Raw genomic sequence first — 21,631 nt, forward strand, 5'->3', positions numbered from 1 at the left:
TATATATATATATATATATTAGTGCAGTAGTAACAGTTAGGTATTTATTAATCAGGATATTTGACTTCTTTTGCCTTGATGATTGTGTATTATATTTTTTCAGAGATCTATTTTATTTTAGATACCGTTTAATAGTGTTTAATCTATGGACTAAAGAATCGACTTTTTATCTCTTAGGATGTCAATGATCAATGGCAAAAGGAAAATTTGCGCCTTGTTCGCATTATGAAGTATAAATATTCACACACAAAAAAGGCTATTTTCATAGCCACAATTCTGTTAAAAACATTATTAAGCAAATGGGAAAATAATTGTTTAAGTGTAATTTTTTTTATCTACTAATTATATTTACAAGCAAATAACTATTTACATTTGAATGGCGTATTTATGTTATTGGAGTAGAATAGTAATCTATTTTAGAAGAGGGGTATATATCGAAAGAGATATTGAAACTACTTATCTTAATATTTGACATAATATATTTCCGCTTATTGTATGATAAGGTCAGTGTCGTAGTGCCGCAAGTGCAATTGCGTAAGTCCCACTATTTTTTAAGGCCCCACCAATAATAAATACACGTCTGTTTTTTATATAACAAGTTTTTTTATAAGAAGGTAATTCAAAAATTTTTGTGGAACGGGGTAACATTTTTAAACTATAACTGCAGTGAAAAGGGGGCAGAAATAAAAATATCAGATAGTCCAGAGACACGTTTTTCCTATATTTTATATATTTTATACTATAAAATATATAGAATAGATAGGATAAAGCGTTTTACTGGTAAATATTTTTGTTTTCAAAATGTACGCAATATTATTATAATCGTTTTTATATGATGTTCGCAATATTTGTTATATACCTATGTAAATTGATTTTTAAATTTTTTTATATAAGAAATATTATTTTAGTTAAAAAAATTATTTTTATCGCTACTTCAGTAGAATTTCAATAAATATTCAAGCCCGAAGAAAATACTGCGCGAGTTTGCAACAAAGTTTTATTACAAAACTACCGTTAACCGAACGTGAAATTATGAAGTTGGTCGCAGTTTTCTTAAGTAATCCTTGTTGTTAAATTTTGATACTAAAAGTTGCATAACTTTTTATACAATCGTTCTTTTTTTATGAAATTTTCGCCATTTTAATACTAATTTAAAGCTCTTTCCAATGATATATAATAGTCTTATATATAAATAGTTTAAAATTTTTATGTGCGTACCTACAAGTTGAAAATATAATACTCCTAAAAGTAAGTAAATAATCTTTCCAACTTTTTTACTAAAATATATAAGTTAAACAGCATTCTATTTATTGTTGTTAATAATAGATTATATATATATATATATATATATATATATATATATATATATATATATATATATATATATATATATATATATATATATATATATATATATATATATATATATATATATATATATATATATATATATATATATATATATATATATATATATATATATATATATATATAACTTTACTATTTATGATGTAAGATAGTTTTGTGTTTGTAAAAGTTGTAGTTATTGGTGATTAAATAATACCAATTTACTTAATGTTTTTCTAATATTTTTCCGTGACATTTTCTCAGTGGCTTGTTTTCCCAGATCATTAAGTCTGACTTAGCAATAACATTGAGAAATTATTTTGATTAATTTAAGAATATGGTTTTCATTAATACCAGTATCAAACATATGTTCATGCAAGTCTCTAAATATAGCAAGTCCTAAACTTTCTAAAACTCAAATAGATATAACTTCTGGGATATTTTTGGACTGTGGCAGTTTTCCAGGAATTGTTGCTAGCATTCTTGTAATTTTTTTTTCAGTTTCTTCACAAACAGTAATAACATCTTTTGTTGGTTTCATAAGACCACCATTGTCCTTTACTCTAAGAAAATTGGATTCTGGAAAATGTTTTTTAGAACCAAGTGCATCACAAGATAACATACAAAATATTTTCTTTTTTGCCATTTTAACAAAGAAGCCAGATATATAAGAAATAGCTGCTTTTTTTTACTCAGTTAGCAATGAAATATTAGTAATAAAAGAATAATCATGATCAGTAGTCTTAGATGTTCTTTCAGATAAGTCGTATTTTTTGATTATGTTTACTGATGTAATATCAAAACTGCTGTTATTTATCGTAACTGAATCATCAAAGACATTTAAAATATTTTCTGCTTGTAATTTTTCACAATTTCCTGATCCTCCTTCAATATGGCTCCAAAGTAAAAGTCGTTTATATGCTGCAGTAAATAGTTGCGCTGTTGGGTTATTGTTAAATCCTCCTGATCCTCGTATTGAACCAAAAAACAACTCCAGATGGTCTTGACTTAACTTATATGTTAGAAGATATTTCAAAGGTGTTTCAGGAATTTTAACAAGATAGTAAAATATCTAAATATATATATATATATCTAAATATATATATATCTAAATATATATATATATATATATATATATATATATATAAATATATATATATCTATATATATATATATATATATATATATATATATATATATATATATATATATATATATATATATATATATATATATATATTTATATAATACATACAATATATATAACTTTACAATTTTTAGATATAAATATAACTTTACAAAATATTTTAACCTGCTAATACTTTTTATAGCTATTAAAAATCCAATGAACCCAGTTTTTCTTCTTGTTGTATGCAACAATCTATGAGATGAGTCTTGTATGTTTGAAATATAATCATATGCTTCATCAAGAAATTTATCCCATATATGCTTATTACTCATTTTTAGTGCGGATTTATGACCTTTAGCAAAGGGATTTCTTGAAGATTAGAATGTCAAACAATCTATCAAATATTCTAATAAATTTAACTGTTGCATCACTTCCTTGAAACTGCACTAATTTAAGGTCTTTGCAACAAAACTCTATTGCATTAGCTACACTTGAACTAATTGCCTGAGCAGCAAGATTTACTTTCAATTTTTGTTGCCTCCAATTAATATGCGCTAGTCTTAATTCATTTCCTAGGCAAAATCCTTCATCTTCTTGCAGTTTTTGAAGATAAACTATATATTTCCATAATATTGCATTGTTTTCGCTATCAAACAAAACATCACTATCTGCAAAGCAATTTCGAATTAGCTTAAGCATGTGACAAATATCAAGGAGAGTATAAACTTTTTTATCAGAGTTGAGAGGATGATTGAAAGAAGTGTTCATTTTTAAAGCATCAATTGAAACACCAAGGTTTGATAACATGAAAATGTGACATGAGGGTCCATCACATGTTAGTGATATGACTTCAACACCAACATCTGTCAATCGTTTAATACATAAATTTACAATGTTTGCTCGTTCGGCACCATTTAATCCATCTATAAAAAAATATCTACATGGAACTTTCCATGAACTATTTATACTGACAGCCATGAGAACTAGGACATCTTTTGCAACTGGTGATGGTGATATTTTGCAACTGGTCATCTTGTATGCTGTTCCCAAGATTAACATACCCCTTAAATGCTTTTCCATCCCATGATATGTGTTTTTTGATAGCCATTTCATCTAACATAAGTGAGCAAATGACTTTAGATCCTAACTTTTCAGCTTCTATTACCTTGTATTTAAGTGCTGCAAATACTAACTTTGTAAAACCTGGTTCTGCTGAAACTTTTCCATACCATTATCTAATTTGTGCTTTATGTGGTAAATTAAAATTAAATATTTTTTGCACATAATCATAAGCTTTACTTGAATAAAACTGCAGGTTAAGTGCAAAGGATTTGATTTCTTCTGAATATTTAAATCCTTTACCATGATTTTTATGCACAATCATTCTTCTGGTTATAGCTTGAGGAACTTCTGAAGACGTTTTTAATAGCATTTCTTCACAATTTGAGGATGTTTTTTGTTTTTGACTTAATATTTTTAGAACTAATTTAAGAGACTTTTTTTTCTTCGAGATTTTTGCTGTTCTGCTTTTACCTTCTTTTTCAAAGACATAATTATCTTGTTTCTAGGATCTGTTTTTTTTTTCTGGAGTTAAACTGCAATTATATATTTTTTTTGGGGGAGCCAACTTTCATGCAGATAGGTATAACACTAGTTTCAAAATCACTTTTTTCAGAATTTTCAAAAGTTGATCTATTAACAGGAACTTTTCTCTCTTTCATTTTCTAATATTGAAAGAAAAAAAAACTATATATATATATATATATATATATATATATATACATATATATATATATATATATATATATATATATATATATATATATATATATATATATATATATATATATATATATATATATATATATATATATATATATATATATATATATATATATAGTTATAAAATTTTAAAATTTGATATCAAACTAGAAGGAACCTCTAAGTTGTGTTTACTCACAGAGCTTAGCTAATAGTTCATGCAGCATTTATAAAACTAAAGCATACAATAGCAAAATGGTTATTATATGTTTTAGCTGCTTACCATACAGTTGTGTTATAAACCCTCTAGCACACTGCATAGGGTAACTAAGAACTAAAAGGTACATATTGAACAAACCTGTAGAATATATAAAAACATAATTGATTATATACCTTTTTTAAGTGGTCAGGGAATTTTTTAAATCTTTTAGGAAAAGAATTTTCCTTTAACCTAACAGTTTGTTCAGTTCTGTCAATATCTTTTTCTAAAAAATGATCAGAACATACCAAACTGCTACTACTTGGGCTCCATTCTTGATGGTGTATTTTGATGATCCATTTTTTTTTTTTTTTCAGTGTTTGAAGGAATAAAATTAGTAGGAAAAATAACGTTTGATATTTTACTAAGCTTGTTGTACTTTTTGCACAACTGATTTTATTTAAATCCATTTGTTCACATTGCAAGCAAACTAACAGAGGTCAATAAACTTTAAAATAATTTTATTTTTAAAAATAATTAAGAAAGTCACCTATGAAACGTTCTAGGAAACTTTCATTTTAAAGATAATTCATCATCAGAAATTCCATTACTATCACTTCTTTTACTGTCACTATGTTTTCTTTTATTGCAATCAAATGTTACACACTCAGTGTGTAAATTCATTCTATAAATGTCTGGAGAAAATTCCAAAAAGCGAGGGACACAGTGTGACACTGTGTCCCTCGCTTTTTGGAATTTTCTCCAGACATTTATAGAATGAATATTGTAATTATTTTACTGAAAAATAATTATCATTATTGGAAAAAATATATACATTCTATCTATGCTAGATATAAAAAAAACATAAAGTTAAACCATCAAAATAAAGAAATAGCTTGTTCGCCTAACAATATTTTAACTAAATAATATTTTTCCGTGGGTCCTACCAATATGGCGCTGTCGAAAATATTTTGGCTTTAAAAATTACACTATTTTCTAAGGAGATGCGCTATCCAGTTATAATATAGATCAGTGATTCCTACTTTAAAGGACTAGTATATAACTTGAAAAAAATCTTAAATTGAGATCAAAAAAATATCTGAAGTTTTACTTTATCGAAAAAAAGTATTTTTTATTTGAAAAAAGATTCCCTCGGTCGTCAAGTTTTCCAAGTTTTTAGCTTAAAAACGATTTTTTTGTGTATGTTTAAAGCAAAGGATTATTTATTTCTTCACTTTTTACGGAAAGAACTTGATTTCTTCCTCTGATTTCTTCCTCAGTTTAAAAATAAAAAATCAGAATAATATTTATTATAAGATTGGATAAAATTTCAAGGGGAGAAAACAAATTTTCAAGGGGGCAAGGTTATAAAGTCTGGTATGTTGTTTTTCTCCATAAGCTCGTTTCATATGGTGTGTTGAGAATTGGTAACGAAATACATAACATTTTGATTTGTAAGAGCATGTTCATGTGGAACTCAGTTCCACATCAACGCGTTCCCACTAAACAGTGGGAGACATGGAAAAAAGATTTTCAGTTGTATCTAGTTGCAACTGGAGTAACGCACATAAAAAAGGCGTTGTTTTTGCATCTAGCGGAGATGGATGTAAAAGAAATCTATAAAACGCTGAAAGGAACTGACACCAATCAATACAAGGCAATGTGTGATAAACTCTATCAATATTTCAGTCCAAGAAAGGATATAACATACGAACGTCTTTACGAGAATCAAATAAAATGAAGAGGAAAGTAAAGTGAGTTTCGTTACGCTATTGAAAAAACAACGGAGTACTGTGCCTTTCCAAATGTTACAGAGGCAGTGAAAGATCAGTTTATATCATCGTGTTATTCTTTAATACTTTTTCGCTCTTGTCTTTATGAACTTTCCGCACACGCAACAAAATGAATCAGCTGGATACAAACAACCTCTTGATGCCATATCAAATAAATAACTTCTCTTTAACTACAAATCGTTAATCTTTCAGTCTGCAATAACACAAATTGGAATCCTGGTTCAAAACAGCTGTGCTTTTATACTTGAACAGCTACTTTTGGAACGTTCTAGAAAGTTCTGAGAGTTTCTCGAAAGTTCTAGAAGTTTCTTGAGCGCTCTAGAGTGTTTAGGTGAATTGTAGAAACATCTGGACAATTTTAGCAGTTCAGAAATATTATAGTAGGAAGCTCGGCATTGAAAACAAATCAAGAATTTTCTCGAAAACACGCAATTTTCCAAATTTCATTGTCCCGGTCACAGAAGCAAAGTTTTTCTGGAATAACAGAGGAAATCGCTGTTCTAGACCTAACGGGTCAGGAAAACACACTTTCAACCCAGCAACAGAACAAAAGTGAAAATGTGTTACATTGTGTGACTTATTACTGATGAATGCATATTACCAGACAAGTGTAACTTTGCCACCATCAAAACATCAAAACTTTGCCGTCATCAAAACACATTTGATTTATATTAACCAAGAAGTATTAACAACATAGAATATTTCAATTCAAAATATGCTCGATGTTGTCGCTTAACTTTTAATATTCTTTAGAGTATGCAATTTGCGAATAAACTATTTCAGAACGTTGCATATATATTATTATTTTGTATTTAGTCATGGCCTACTTTATTTATAAATAAAGTAGGCCATGATTTAGTTCATACTTGTAAAAAAAATTTACCGGTAAATTCTAAAATTTTTATACACCTGAAATTTTCTTTTGAAAGTTTGTTTTATAACTGGTAAATTTTCAAAAATTATGGTATGTCTAATAACTTGTGATTAAATGACGAAAGTAACAATTAGCAGGAATCATATGTTATGCTTATTTTAGAAAAAGATTTGCAAAAGATTATAGAAAAAGGTTCTCTTTTTCTAAAATAACATACTACAACAGGAGAGTTTGTTATTTTAGCTACTTATTTTAGCATAGTTTTTTAAATTGTAAACTAAAACAAACTTAGTAATCTCAAACTTCAGAAAGATACATAAACATTATTATTATTATATAATAATATTATTAATATATAATAATATTACTATATATATATAAATATTCAGAAAGATACATAAAAATAAAATTTTTAATGACTATGTTATTAACGGATTATTAGGCGCTTGGCTAGAAGACTATATTTGTTTAAAAAAATTTATGAAAATAAATATCTGCTACAACATTAAAAAATGTCTTTATGTAATAAAAAAAAAAAAAAAACCAATGACCTAACTAACTTTAAAAAAAAAAAAAATTAATTTGATAATAAAAAATTAATATTGTTTAAAAAAATGAATTATCTTATAGACTCAAGTCACTTTTAAAGTTTCTATTTTCTTGTTTACTCTTCGACAAATTTTCATCATGAACTCCGCCTCATTTGATTACTTATTCACGAAAAAAGGGTTCAATTAACTTTTGCTCCGAACTTTCGCTTTTATTTTACATAAACATGGACATATAAATCTTTGGAGTTTGCTCCTTGCTGTTATATAAAGTTAAATTCTCAAACAAAAACAAAAAGCTTGCAACGGGCCTGATTTTAAATATGTGAAAAAATTAACAAAAATGCAAATCAGAATATTTAGAGAACCAGATTCCAATCTGGTTCTCTAAATATTGTGATTTGCATTTTTGCATTTTTTTACTTTTAATTTTTGAAAATTCATAGTATAAAAAGGAACAAAAATTAACTGAAAAAAAAATAAACTTGATGTTATTTCATTGCATAAAACATAAAAACTTTTCTTCAAATGGAAAATAATTGTTGCCTGGAATAGACTAACTGAAATTAGCTCATTCCAGAGACAAGTTTATTCTAAAGCACTATTTTAATTGAATAAGATTTTATTTTTCTTATCTTTCGTGTGCGGGTTTGACAACAATACAACAAAAAGAAGGTTGTTAGGGTCACAATCTATAGTAGAAGATTACCCAGCTAGTAGGCCACAATCTATAGTAGAAGATTGACAAGCTTTCTTTACCATCTTTTTTCAAATAGATTATATATGATAAAACGCAATAAAAAATTATATCTGATAAACATTTTTTTTTATCATATAGGTTATATCAGATAGTTTAAAGGACTCATATTTTTTTTTAAAACTGATCTAGCAGTCGATATCCTTGCGGATACCAAAAACATTATATTGCGTCATACTACCATAACAAAATATTTGATTGAAAAGGCAAATATAAAGAAAATAAAACTGTATAAAAAGCGCGCTCTAACAAACAGTGACTTAGTCAAGGTTTGTATGAATGGGTAGCATCCAGTAGCGTAGCAAGAAATTATGCCCCTTCTCCCACCCGCCAATGTTTCATTGTAACCACTAACCTATTCCTACTCAACAAAAAAATAAAATAAAAAATCAATGATTATTTAAGAGCCCCTATTAGCTCTATGGCTCTCACGCAGTAAGGAGCCATATATTCATATATATATATATATATATATATATATATATATATATATATATATATATATTGCTCTACTTTGGTATTGAGCACTCTTTAACAAGAAATATTTACACAATTACTACAATATATATATATATATATATATATATATATATATATATATATATATATATATATATATATATATATATATATATATATATATATATATATATATATATACATATATTTATTTAAGTATGCGGCCGTGGCGCAGTGGTTAGAGCGCTTGCTTTATAAGCAGCAGATCCAGGTTCGAAACGAGCTCTGGACAAATTTTCGCGTCACGGTAAGGAGGGAGGCGTGAACTTCCTGGTTAAATGCACTTCCACGGTGCTCTGTGACAAGACCGTTAGGACCTCTTAAGGCACCTAAAATAAAATTAAAAAAATATATCTATATATATATTATCAAACTTGTGATTGTTATCTAGTTCTTCCTCATTTTTAGAAAGCTTATTTCCCAGAAAATTGCTTTTATTGCTTTAAAATTTTTTTTTTACCAACTTCACTCCACTTAACCCCCTGAATTAAAAACATTTGAAATAGCAGATATGCAATTTTTAGAGTCACATCAGATAGAATAAATGTCTTTCGATTTAGCGAATGCAGTTGTAATGATGATTTCATTTTCGATAATCATTTATTTTATTTAAAATAAGTTAAATGGTTCATTACAGCCATTCTCATCACAGAAAATGAGATTGTACAATTCACTGTTTCCGCTTGCTTTTTCTTTTTTTAATTTTGCTTTTACTCTGTAAACGTTTGTCTTTTGCACTATAAGGAAAAATGAGCTGGTAGCCAAAGGCAAGCGTAATACCATTATATAATAGATCAACACTATCGCTAATATCAAATAATCAGCACAATTTCATATGTTCTGAAAAACGCTGTATTAAATTGTTTGAACTCGTTGGTATTCTTTGCATCCTTACATAAAAAAAAATTGCTGTTGTTTGTAATACTGGTACTTTTTGGACACTTTTCCCGATTTATGCTGTACAAACGTCTTCTGATATAGTCAAGTTGTTACCTGTATCAATGAAACTGTTTATGATGCCTTTTGCTGCTGCAATTTCTCATATTTACCTTTAGATATTGATTATTCGCAATAATTTAAGATTCTCATCCTTGCAGACTTTTGAGGCACATAAAGTCATATTTATGACTTTATATGCCTCAAATGCTTATTTCCATGATATGAATCAGGATTATGAAAAGTCTTTCAACCAAATTCAAAAGTATTTTGAGTTTGGTTAAAAGGATGTTCATGCCTCTTTTTTTACCAATGTCGCTTATTGGGCTAGAGTTGGCGTCGAACCTTGACTCTGAGCCATAACTCTAACAGCTGCGGCTGCAATTCTAACTTTCAAATCTAACAATTAATCAAACATGTTCATGAAAAACAATATTGTCTAGTCCTGTGTGGGTGTACATGAAATAAATGTGAAAGAATAAGCACATCATTTTTTTTCAGTGGTATATTAAAACCTTTTTAATTGTTTTGTATTTTGTTTACAACGTGTTGTGATTTCAAAAAAATATGTTGGTTTTTGGATTTAATTTTAAATTAGTTTTAAAAATGACAAAAGAAGAAGACGTAAGAGAAAAAATTATGCACAAATATTTACAAAATCCTAATAGTAGCAACAATTCGATAGCAAAATCGTTGCAAATACATCCATACATCATTAGTCCTGTAATTCAAAGTTTTCCTTAAACAAAATCGATCAAACGCAAATCTGGTGGTGGAAGAAAGGAAAGTTTTAAACGCGTAAAACTAGTTAGAAAACTGGTTAACAGTTTCAAGAATAACCCAAGCCTTTCACTAAGGGAACGCGGAAAAATATATAGATTTTCTCATAGTTTTGTCGCAAAAGTTAGAAACAAACATGATTTTCATTCTTTCAAAGCACAAAAAGTGCCCAACCGTTCTGTTGAGTTTCAGAAAAGTGCAAGAACCCGCGGCAGAAAGTTGTATGACAATTTTATTTCTAAAAAATTTCTGTATTATCGAAGGCGATGAAACTTATATCAAGTAATATCATTAACAAATTCCTGGTGCTGTTTATTATATTGCCAAATATAGATGAAAAGCAGATAAGAAGTTTAAATACACAAATCATGACAAGTTCGCTAAAAAAGCTTTGATTTGGCAAGCTATTTGCAATTGTAGCAAAAAATCAGCACCTTATATTTCTCATTCCACACTTTCTGGTCAATTAATGTTAAAGAATGTTTACAAACACGCCTTTTACCTCTCATTAAATCACACAATAACAGACCTGTGTTCTGGCCTGATTTAGCTTCAATTCATTATTGTAAACTAGCTATGGAATGGTATAAAAAGAATAATGTGAAATTTGTGCCTAAAACAGAAAATCCTCTAAACTGTCCGGAACTGAGAGTTTTTGAAAAGTACTAGGCTATTATTAAAAGAAAAATGAAAAAAACAAAACAAAAAAGCTTTGCAGAAACATTAAAGATATTAAAATATCATTAAAAAAAGCATCAAATAGTTTTGATTCTTATTCTGTGCGCAAGCTTATGAGTACCACTAAAGCAAAAGCTCGAAATTTTATTAGATTTCCACAGGAATAATTAATTTTTTTTTTAATATTTGATCTTCTTATATTATTGCATTAAAATTATTACTTGGTTCGAAATAAAAATTGAGGAGTACTTTGTTTTAGTTGTTTTTCTACTTTTCACATTTATTTCGTGTACACGCTTTAATTTGAAATATAACTTAACCTGATAAAAACATATGACCTAATCTATAAACTTATTATTTGAAGATATCCTTAAACCCTAAAAATGCTGTGCAGTTCTACACTATTTTCAAAGGACTCTTATTTTAATAGCTGTGGCAGTTTTTCACAAGACGTTCTGTTTAGCAATGCACTATATTTTCTAGTTTTCCAATAGCAATTTAAAACTCCACAATAATTGTCATAAAGCCTGTGTTGTGTTGTTTGAGTTACTTGATTCATTTATTGGGTTCATGTGTTCTGTATAAAACCTATAAACATTTAAACTGTTATAAAATTATATTTTATTTGAATAATTAAACATTTTTTTGAAAGTAATTTTTTGACGTAAATTACTTTCTAATAAAACGTTTGATTGTACTTTACATTTTCCACCAAAACCATACAAATTGGGTTAAAATTATTGTCCACTGAATTGTCTTAGGAAATTATTGCAAAACCCATTACTTAACCATTGAATTAGGTTCAAGGGAATGGTTTTTAATGTGACACTGTTTGTCCCATGTCACCCCGTATCCGAGTGAAATGGGGCAAAGGTTGGGGTAAAATGGGACAAGTTAGAAACAAATAATTTTGTGTATTATTTTATTTTGTCTATACTACTCCTGATATAATGTACCAATACACAAAATATATTTAAGTTATATAAAGGTTGCTTGATGTTTAAATTAAGTCAAAATTACGTTGATGTTTTGGAGGGTAACTTTTTTGCTTTTTTTTATCTTTATCTTCCTTTTTTCATTTCGATCCTAATAAAATTTTAACTAGTTTATTAGTCAATACCAGAGACCTAGAAAATTTTGCTTTTGAACTTTTTCCCTTTGCTACCTTTTATCCGCATTTGAAAATGACCTTATTTCTTCTGCTGTCCAATGGTAGGCAGAAGTGCTGATTTGCTGATTCTTGTCATTAATAACTTCAGATGAATTGATAATGATGTGGGGATTGTTTGTGTTTGCCAATCAGATATATTACGTAAATGGTATAACTCAGTTTTAGGGTCTTTCTGATCAGATAAACCAGTTAGCCTGACAAAATGCGTTTTTGAAACCGGTTGAGAAATACCGGTAGAGACATTAGCTGGAATCAGCCGATTAGATACATACGAACATAAAAGTCTACTTCCCTGAAAACATATTAGTCGTAATGGAAAATGCTAGCTGCTTTAAAACTATGTTTTGCGAAGTAAAAACTGTCATATCAATTTTCATGTATGTATATATCGTCAAAGGAGTATTTGGATGCACCTTTAACAATTAATTACATGCTGAACTGTAAAATGCCCCATATACTAATCTGTTAAGTGGTTGGAGTTTGTGGCTGCAATGGGGTGACATGTCAAGAGCACAACATTAATTTCCTTAGCTTTATCCATTATTTCAATTGATATATAACTTTTGAGGTTGTCCATTATTAAAAGTAATGATGATCCTTGCTAGGATGTCCATACTTCACAAAATGATCAAACCATTTCAAAAAAATATCTGTATTTATTCATCCACTAGGATTAGTATTAACTTTGGTAACTTTTCCTGCACCTTTAAGCATGTGGCTACAAAAGCGGACACAAGGAAATATCAAAAGCGGTGGAATAGAATTTCCAAGGACGTTTATGCAACCCACAACTGTAACTAAAACTCACCTTTCAGCAGAAGTTACCTGTCCTACTTGTTATACTCCTTTACCACCAACCACTTTCGCTGGCTTATGAAGTTGTAAGAGCGGTTCTATCAATATTGTAAATGCAATCCGCAGAAAACTTATAGCGCTCTGCACACTGTCAAGATGTTTTAAGGAAATATCTACAACTGTGCGATTAAAACTAGATGTTCGACTGAGGCTGGTAGCATTTGGCATACGAATAGATAATTTTGTGCAATTTAAGAATAAATAAAGCCACTTAGATCCAGCTGTTTTACTCTTCCAGTTTTCTGGTATTTTTATGTTATTTTTAATTGATTATTGATATGCTACACTCTAAAAAAAAATCCGTTAAAATATCAATGGAGTAACTCCGTTGACAGTAAATCCGTTAAACTCTGTAAAGTTTACGAATTAAATTGATACAAAATAAGGGAATAAAACAACGGATTACTACGTTAGCTATAATATAACAGAATAACTTTGTTAAGTTAACGGTGTTCAGTATGGTGGAACGATTTTCATAGCAAAAAAAAAAGAGTTTAAAAACCAATATTATTGAGACACGAATCAATGTCTATTAATTATAAGATAAAAGTAAAAAAATATTTTTTGATTTTGATGAGATCTTGAGGGTCCTCTTTGGAATTTAAGTTCTTGACAGGTCCTAATATTTTTGAAATTTTTTTTTTCTAAACCATATCAACCTTGGACTCAAAAAAAGCAGAAAAAAATGCTTGTTTCATAAATAATAATTTTATTAAAAAAATTTTTTAGTGAAAAAAATACTTGCAAAAATATACCTTGAAACCCCCGTTTTGTTGAGGACGGGGGTTTTTAATGAAAAAAACAACTCCACTTTTTTAATTTTAATTTTTTAATAAAAACAAATATTATTTTCAAAATCAGCATATTATTTTGCTTCTTTTAAGTATCAAGTTGATATAGTTTAGAAAAAAAAAATTTAAACAATATTAGGACCCATCAAAAATTTAGAATCCAAAGAGGAACCTCAAGAACTCATCTAAACTAAAAAAAAAAGAGTAAGGTTCTTTTTTCATCAAAAGATATTGATTTGCTGCTCAGGCAAATCAAATTTCAAAAATTTTCAAAATCGCTCCACCCTAGTGTTCAGGCGTGTAAAAGGAGTTCAAAATATAAATTTCTTTGAACACTTAATATTTATTTGAAGCTTTCAACTTAAAAGTGTACTGAATTTTAATAAGTGAATATTATCATGTGTGTTTAAGGTTAGTTATTTTCATTATTAATGTCATTTCTTCATTAAGTTAAAATTTAAGCTACATTAATTAATTAATTGTATAATTTAACGCTTTATACATTTACAGAATGTCAGTGCTAATCAAAGTATGGTCTTCTGATCGAATTATTAAGAAGTTAGTTGCCATCAACAATAGTGAAGATTTTGCTGCTGTGGTGACAATACTATAAAAGCATTTTAAAATAAATATGCAATGTTTTAAATGCTTAAATTATGTTGCAGATTTATTAAATCTTTTTTACCATTTTCGAAATTTTCATGGCTTAGCCACAAGAGGATCTGAATAACGCTGTATGTTTAATAACTGTCCAAGAGTATTCCTTAGCTTTAGTAAGTTAAAAAAGCATTTTGAGCAACATCATTTTGTTGTGCCAGATCAAACTTTAGGCTTCAATAATAATGGAAGTTGCAGTAACAACTCATGAAGTGAGTCACAAGAAGATGCATCTGACACACATTTTCCAAGTGACCCACACGAAGATTTTAATAATGCCACAATTGTTAACTCTAGTTCTATAACAAGTGACAGTATTGAAGTATCTGTTATGAAGTTTGTATCAGAAATAACTTCAAAACCAAACATCACTTTAGCTAATTCGCAGCTTATTATGGAAAATATGTCTGGCCTACTAAATGACGTTGCTGTTTATGCTTCAAAGATAGTAGAAACTTTAGCAATTAAGTTGAAAGCTCCAACTAATGAATTTGTTTTTGATGCGATAAATGATGGCTAAAAGAACGTGGGTACTATAATGAGGCAATAGAAATATTGCTAGGTATACGTGAAGAGCAACAATACTCTATAGCATTGCAATCAATGCATTCTGTTTTAGTAGAGGACAAATGATATGTTGTGCCTATTGATATCCTACTTGCCAAGATATTAGAACAAACTTCATCAAATATTACTTTCCCACAGTGCACACCAAATTCACTCCCAAATAAAATACAAGATTTTGTTGATACACATACTTTTCATCATCATTCATTCCTTCAACGGCACGAAAAAACATTTTTGCTACACTTTTTTATTGATGCATTTGAAGTAACAAATGTGCTTGGGAGTCATACACGTGTACATAAACTTGAAGCTTTATACATGATGATACGCAATATTGCTCCTGAGTATCAGTCTAAGACTGATAGCATTTTTTTAGTTGGTTTATGGTATCCACTAGATGCACACACAGATAAATACTCATACTATCCAATCCTTCATAGTGTTGTATCTTTATTGCAACAATTGGAAAGTGAACAGGGTGTTGTTGTCAAAGTTAATGTTGTGGAAGAAACTATTCATGTCATTTTGATTTTATTTTCTGCTGATAATTTAGGAGCACACACTTTGTTTGGCTTCATGGAAAGCTTTAATGCTAAATACTTTTGCCGATTTTGCAAGTGTGCACATTGTGAAATTCAAACTTTATTCAAGGCAGAAACCTTTGATAGGAGAACTCGAGCAGAATATGATATGTGTGTATCAGAAAGTAGAAGCAATATCTACAATGCTTCAGAATCTGGCATTAAGCATGGTTGTCTTTTTAATTGTTTGTCACTGTTTCACTGCATAGAACAGAGTGCAGTTGACTGCATGCATGATGTATTAGAAGGTGTTGTACCTTTAGAAATATGCCTTGTTTTGCAATCACTGATAGACAAAAAATATTTTCTACTTGCAGATGTCAACAATGTAATCAATATGTATAACTATTCATTGAGTGATAAAAACAGCAAACCCCCGGAAGTTAATATTAAAAATATTCGCATTCAAGCTGCTGAATCATGGTATTTGATAAGAAATCTGCCTTTAATGATTGGAAACCTAATTCCAGAAGGTGATGCTCATTGGAGACTTTTACTGATGTTACTTGATTGCATGGATGCAATATTTGCTCCAACTATAACTGTTGACCTCATTCTTCAGCTTGAGTTTAATTTAGAGGAACATCATGCCTAATTTAAAACCATATATCCTGAAAAGAGACTTATTCCAAAACATCATTTTATGCTACATTATCCAGAATTTATGTTAAAGTATGGGCCTTTAAGCTGATACTGGTGTATGCGTTTTGAGGCAAAACATCGATTTGCTAAAGAACTTGCTTCTGTTGTTTGCAATTTCAAAAATATTTGCAAAACTATTATGCATCGTAGTCAACTCAAATTAGCAAACACATTGTTTAGTGGGTCTTTGTATGCAGAATATGTACAAACTGGCATATGTGATACAGTAATTGTAGGCAATTTACAATCAGCAGTATCAAATAGTTTGCGCACAGTTTTAAATGTGGACAATTATGATGAAATATATGTTGCTCATTCAGTTAGATTTGGCTGTTATGAAATCAAACCGGGTTGTATTTTGTGTCATGACATTGTGGAAAGTCATCCTCAGTTTGGAGAGCTAAAGTGCATTGTTTCTCTAGCAAAACAAATATACTTTGTATGCTATCCATTTGAAACATTGCATTTTCATGAACATTTTCATTCTTTTGAAGTTAAAAAATCTAGCAATCCAAGAATACTGCTCGTTTTACATACAAATCAGCTTAAGGACTATCATCCATACAATGTCATATGTATTGCCGGAGAAGATGGCACATACAGACACTTTGTAAATCTGAGATACACAATTTTTCAGAATAAAAATTTAAATTAGAAATATTGATTTTTTTTTCATTTATGCATTACAAACTGAAAAATATATAAATCTTAATAATTATTAAATATGTATAATTGTTTAATTGTATATGAAGTTGGTACTGTGTATTTATATACGTTCACTTTAACTAGTCTGCATTTTTGTTGTGTATATAAAAAGCTAAATGACTTTGTATTGTTTTTCTAGTGCGTTGCAAGTTTCGTTTGACATCAGATAAATTTGTTGGCTTTGTCTATGAAAATGATGGCACAGAGGTTGATGAAGTTGATTTTGAAATAATAAAGCATTTAGCAGAATCAAACACAGTTCTCATTATCCTTATAGATGGTCAGCAGTGGACCAATGCTAGTTTGGTAATTTAATTTAAATTACAACTAAAGACAGCTATTCAGTAGCTGTCTTTAGTTGTAATATAAATGAATTTATAAAATACTGTTTACTGTACAAACACATTATGTATAATGTGTAAATTGTTTATTAAACCTTTTTTTTGTCATAAATTCTATGTAATATTTTGAAGTTAGCATTAACTTTTGTGTTTTAACTTTATAAGCTGTTTTTATATATTAATTTAACACCATTAGTGTTGCCTTTGTTGCAGCCAAGTCAAAGTACTTTAATTTCCAGTAATACGTTTTCCAAATCTAGTGTTTCTGTTAACAACAGCCATCTAATGAAAGCTGCAAATGAGGCGTTTGTTTCAGCTAATTCGATTAAACCCTTTCTTGCACAGCACCCTGTAAGTAGAATACTTAAATGATTTTTACTTGCTTTTATATAGTTGCAATTTACTTGATTTTTAAGTAATAATTTTTGAAGTAATAACTTTACTTTACTTGCTTTTTTAGCAATAAAAGTTTTCAAGGTTTTGTAAACAGTAATTTTTTAATGAACAACAATATCATATATTACTTTACAGAGTACTTGTCAATATACTGAAGAGGTTGATTCTCGTAAAGTTTCGATCTCTACTAGACAGCACATTATTCGAGTTGTTGTGCACAAATGATAAGTGCTTATATAGTAGTTATCTTGATCGGTATCAAAAGATTTCAGTGGCAGCAGTGCCAAGTGAAGCACTTGTACTTCCTCCATGCATTTTTTATGATTCTACTAATCGTCATGGCTTCCTGGAGAGAGGATTGGAAAATGCTAGAAGAAAGTTACCTGGTGTTTACTGTAGATGCTTACCTTTTTTTTTTTATATTATCAACTTGCATTGTATTTCCCTTGTGTGTCATTGTGTTGTAATCCTCCAATGTATGTCTCCATTGAAAATAATTTATTTTAGTAACTAAAAGTTTATTTGAATTATCATCTTATTTTGTGTCATACAAGCGGCTACATTTACTAACTTTATTTTTTTTTGTATACTAGGATCACAAAAAAAGTTTGTTTGGTCTCGTAAAAAGGGAATCAACTCAACTCGTTGTGATACAACTCAACTGGCAGATCCTGAACTGGCAGAACTGTCTCAACCAGCAGGTCATTCAGTAGAGCTTCAAAATCCTAAAAGGTGCCCCCGTGGATTCATGTCTTGCACATTATGTTTAGGTTATTTAATTTATCATTTCTGTAAAGTTGTTGTAAAAACCTATGTTTTGTTATAAAAAACATATAAGTTGTAAAGACCTATATTTTACTAATATAGGTCTTTCAAAATTATTCATAAGGAGTTTTTTATAAACTTGTTTATAATTTTAATATCTATGTTATTGCTCTGTGTTTTTTATATTTAAATTAATTTCAGAGTTGAGCAACCTCGATGAAATTGAAAAGCTTTATTCATTGCGTGTAGAAGAAATTAAGGCTTCTACAAAGTTAACGTTTTGTTTTCGACAAAACTGGGTTCATTCATCAGATCAACCTTCATTATCTCGACTGATGCTTAAATTTCCGAAATTCAGGATTATTCCAGAACTGGTGTTTTGTTGCCAACTATTATGTGACTCTTTTTATCAGATATCAATCTTTAGAGTATAATGTTCATACTTTTGCATAAGTGATTACAAAATTATTGTACAGAGTTTGTTTATAAATGATTTATAGCAATTAAATTGATATGATTAATACAGTTTTAGGCATTGTATTTAATAGTAGCATATTTATTTGTATATTCATATGGAATTTCATTTAAAATATTCAGACTGCATGGTTGATATCCTCAAAACCTTTAATCAGACTGTTTCAGACCCAATAATAAAGTATGCTTTACTGTTAAATGTTTACATCAAAGCTGTGGCTGTAATGGCTTCTAAAAAACATTATGGTTTGCATTATTTTTATTTTATTAAGATATTTTATTTGTTTTGCTTAAAAAATATTTTGCGTGGAATTAACTTTTAGGTATGTTTTGCACTTTTACGTTTTCTTTATACTTATATAATTGATTTAGATTGGAAAGCTTATTATGCGTGCAAGCTTCTATGCTCGCTTCTGCGACAAGGGGGGAAACTGAAACGTTCTGCTCCAGAAGTAGCCATTGAAATCATTCGGATATGCAGTTTAAAAAAATATTTTTTTAGTTGATTTACAGTGCACGTAAATTTAAAATTGAAAACAGCAAAAATTTATAATTTATAAATATTTAAATAAAATTTATAATACTATTGTAAAGGATATAACAATTAGTTTCATTGCAAATTTAGGCTGAGCATGGATTGCAAGATGTTGCAGAAAAAATGTTGGAGTCCCCTTATCCGGTGATATTAATACAGGGGGTCGAGGGAGAAAAAATTCTCTCTATAAAGATTGCAACTGAAAAAACTTTGCTTGAAGCCGGTGCATCTATCGTAGAAGGCATCGATCGTTTATTCAAGCTTTTTTGGTGCTTTAACATCGAATAACACTCATGTTTTGGCAGTTTCTGCAAGATGTTTATGGGCTGCAGTACGGTTCGTTGTCTAATGGAGTGGTTGAGCTGCGATCAACACTCGCTAAATATGTTTAATTTTTACTTAAATGTGTCTTTTACTTAACATAATATACACGAAAATTTACAATTTTGTGTTATTTTTTATTTATTTCTACAAAAGATTTTATTGCTGTTGATGCCGTCTAAAACCCTAGCAAATAATTCACCGTCTAAACACCGTATAAATTATCTAGAACTGTTTTATTTCAGCAATTTCTAAAGATAAACAAAATTGTTATTCATATATTACGGATTGTTTTGTTTCTTCAACAAACTATCCGTTAAATTTACGGATTCATTTGTTACTTTTGAGTAACGGATTGAATCCGTTAAATTATTACTCCGTTAAATTAACGGAAAACTCCGTTGGTGCTATATTGAGGGAGTAGTCCGTAACATACTCCGTTATTTTTAACGGGTTTTTTTTTAGAGTGTAGTTGCTTTATTTCTCTAACATAACATGTGGATTGTAAAAATATATTTATACTGTTCATCAAAATATATATGTTATTGTAAGAAGCTTCTTTGTTAACCTTTATTTTCCACTTGATTTTAAACTTGATTTTTTTGAGTTTTATACTCTTGTGCAGCTCCTCGCAGTGATAAGCTCCTAGATTCACAGCGGCTTTTATTGAATCAGGCTTTAACCAATTTTTCACTCATTTGTACTTTCTTGGCAACTGAAAAAATATTTTATATACCACTCACTCCATTATTAAAATATTTTGCTATTTTTAATTGTATTAACCAAAATCCAGAATAAGCTATAAATTTTGATTTAATTTAATGAAAATAAAATAGTACCACAATAAAACATGAGATTAAATTTAAATAGGGTTATAGTGAAGACCTAAAAAAAAAATTTAAACTGAAATTAAAATGTGTTTAAAAAATATTTGTCAAATCTAAAGTTCAACGCCTAAAGAAGATCTAAAGTTCAACGCTTAAAGAAAATCTAAAGTTCAACGCCTAAAGAGCACATGCCATATATGCATTAGTGGTAATAAAGACAGCGCAAACTTACAACTTACAAGTTAAATGTTTTTTGACCAGACCGTTTGATTTCTTTGAAGCACCTGTAACTACAAAGTAGTTTCTGCTGGGGTTTTGCTGGGGTAGATATTGCATCTTTTTATTAACCCTGCATTAAATTCAGAGAAAATTTTTAACAAATTAACAAATTCCGTTTATTGATCTTGTAGTATGTTGTAGTTACTGATATACAAAATTATGTGTAACATAACAGTTCTAGTGTACTTCAATATTAAAATTCAATATGTCTAGCTTGTTGATTAACCGCTTTTATTCTAGATATAATAAAAATATTTAATGTTAAATGTAAGTCAAAAGTACTAAAGTACTTAACGATAATAATAATCGATTAGTACAATTTAAATGATTACTGTATTAAATAATTTATCATTTAAGCAAACGCTTAAATAATTTTTTTAAAATCTGAAAACTTGAACAATTT

The 21,631-nt window shown here is 28.8% G+C and overlaps 1 protein-coding gene across 6 annotated transcripts; it reads left to right on the forward strand.

Annotated features, from left to right (window-relative positions):
* The first annotated feature begins 999 nt into the window (after window positions 1-999).
* Window positions 1,000-20,245, forward strand: LOC136087362 (uncharacterized). 6 transcript variants are annotated; one of them, XM_065809903.1, is made up of 8 exons: window positions 1,000-1,248; window positions 17,430-17,596; window positions 17,892-17,982; window positions 18,163-18,413; window positions 18,621-18,797; window positions 18,994-19,220; window positions 19,390-19,512; window positions 19,639-20,245. In XM_065809903.1, the coding sequence occupies exons 3-7, from the start codon at window positions 17,930-17,932 to the stop codon at window positions 19,441-19,443; spliced, it is 762 nt and encodes a 253-aa protein (XP_065665975.1). In that variant the 5' UTR covers window positions 1,000-1,248; window positions 17,430-17,596; window positions 17,892-17,929; the 3' UTR covers window positions 19,444-19,512; window positions 19,639-20,245. The 6 variants fall into 6 exon arrangements, 5 of the variants coding, with proteins under 5 accessions (XP_065665975.1, XP_065665976.1, XP_065665977.1 ...); XR_010641746.1 differs by having other exon boundaries at window positions 1,014-1,248; window positions 18,163-18,422; XM_065809904.1 differs by lacking the exon at window positions 1,000-1,248 and having other exon boundaries at window positions 17,456-17,596; window positions 17,828-17,982; window positions 19,639-19,776.
* Window positions 20,246-21,631: the final 1,386 nt, after the last annotated feature.

Source organism: Hydra vulgaris, chromosome 11, assembly GCF_038396675.1.
Source record: "Hydra vulgaris chromosome 11, alternate assembly HydraT2T_AEP".
Taxonomy (NCBI): Eukaryota; Metazoa; Cnidaria; class Hydrozoa; order Anthoathecata; family Hydridae; genus Hydra; species Hydra vulgaris.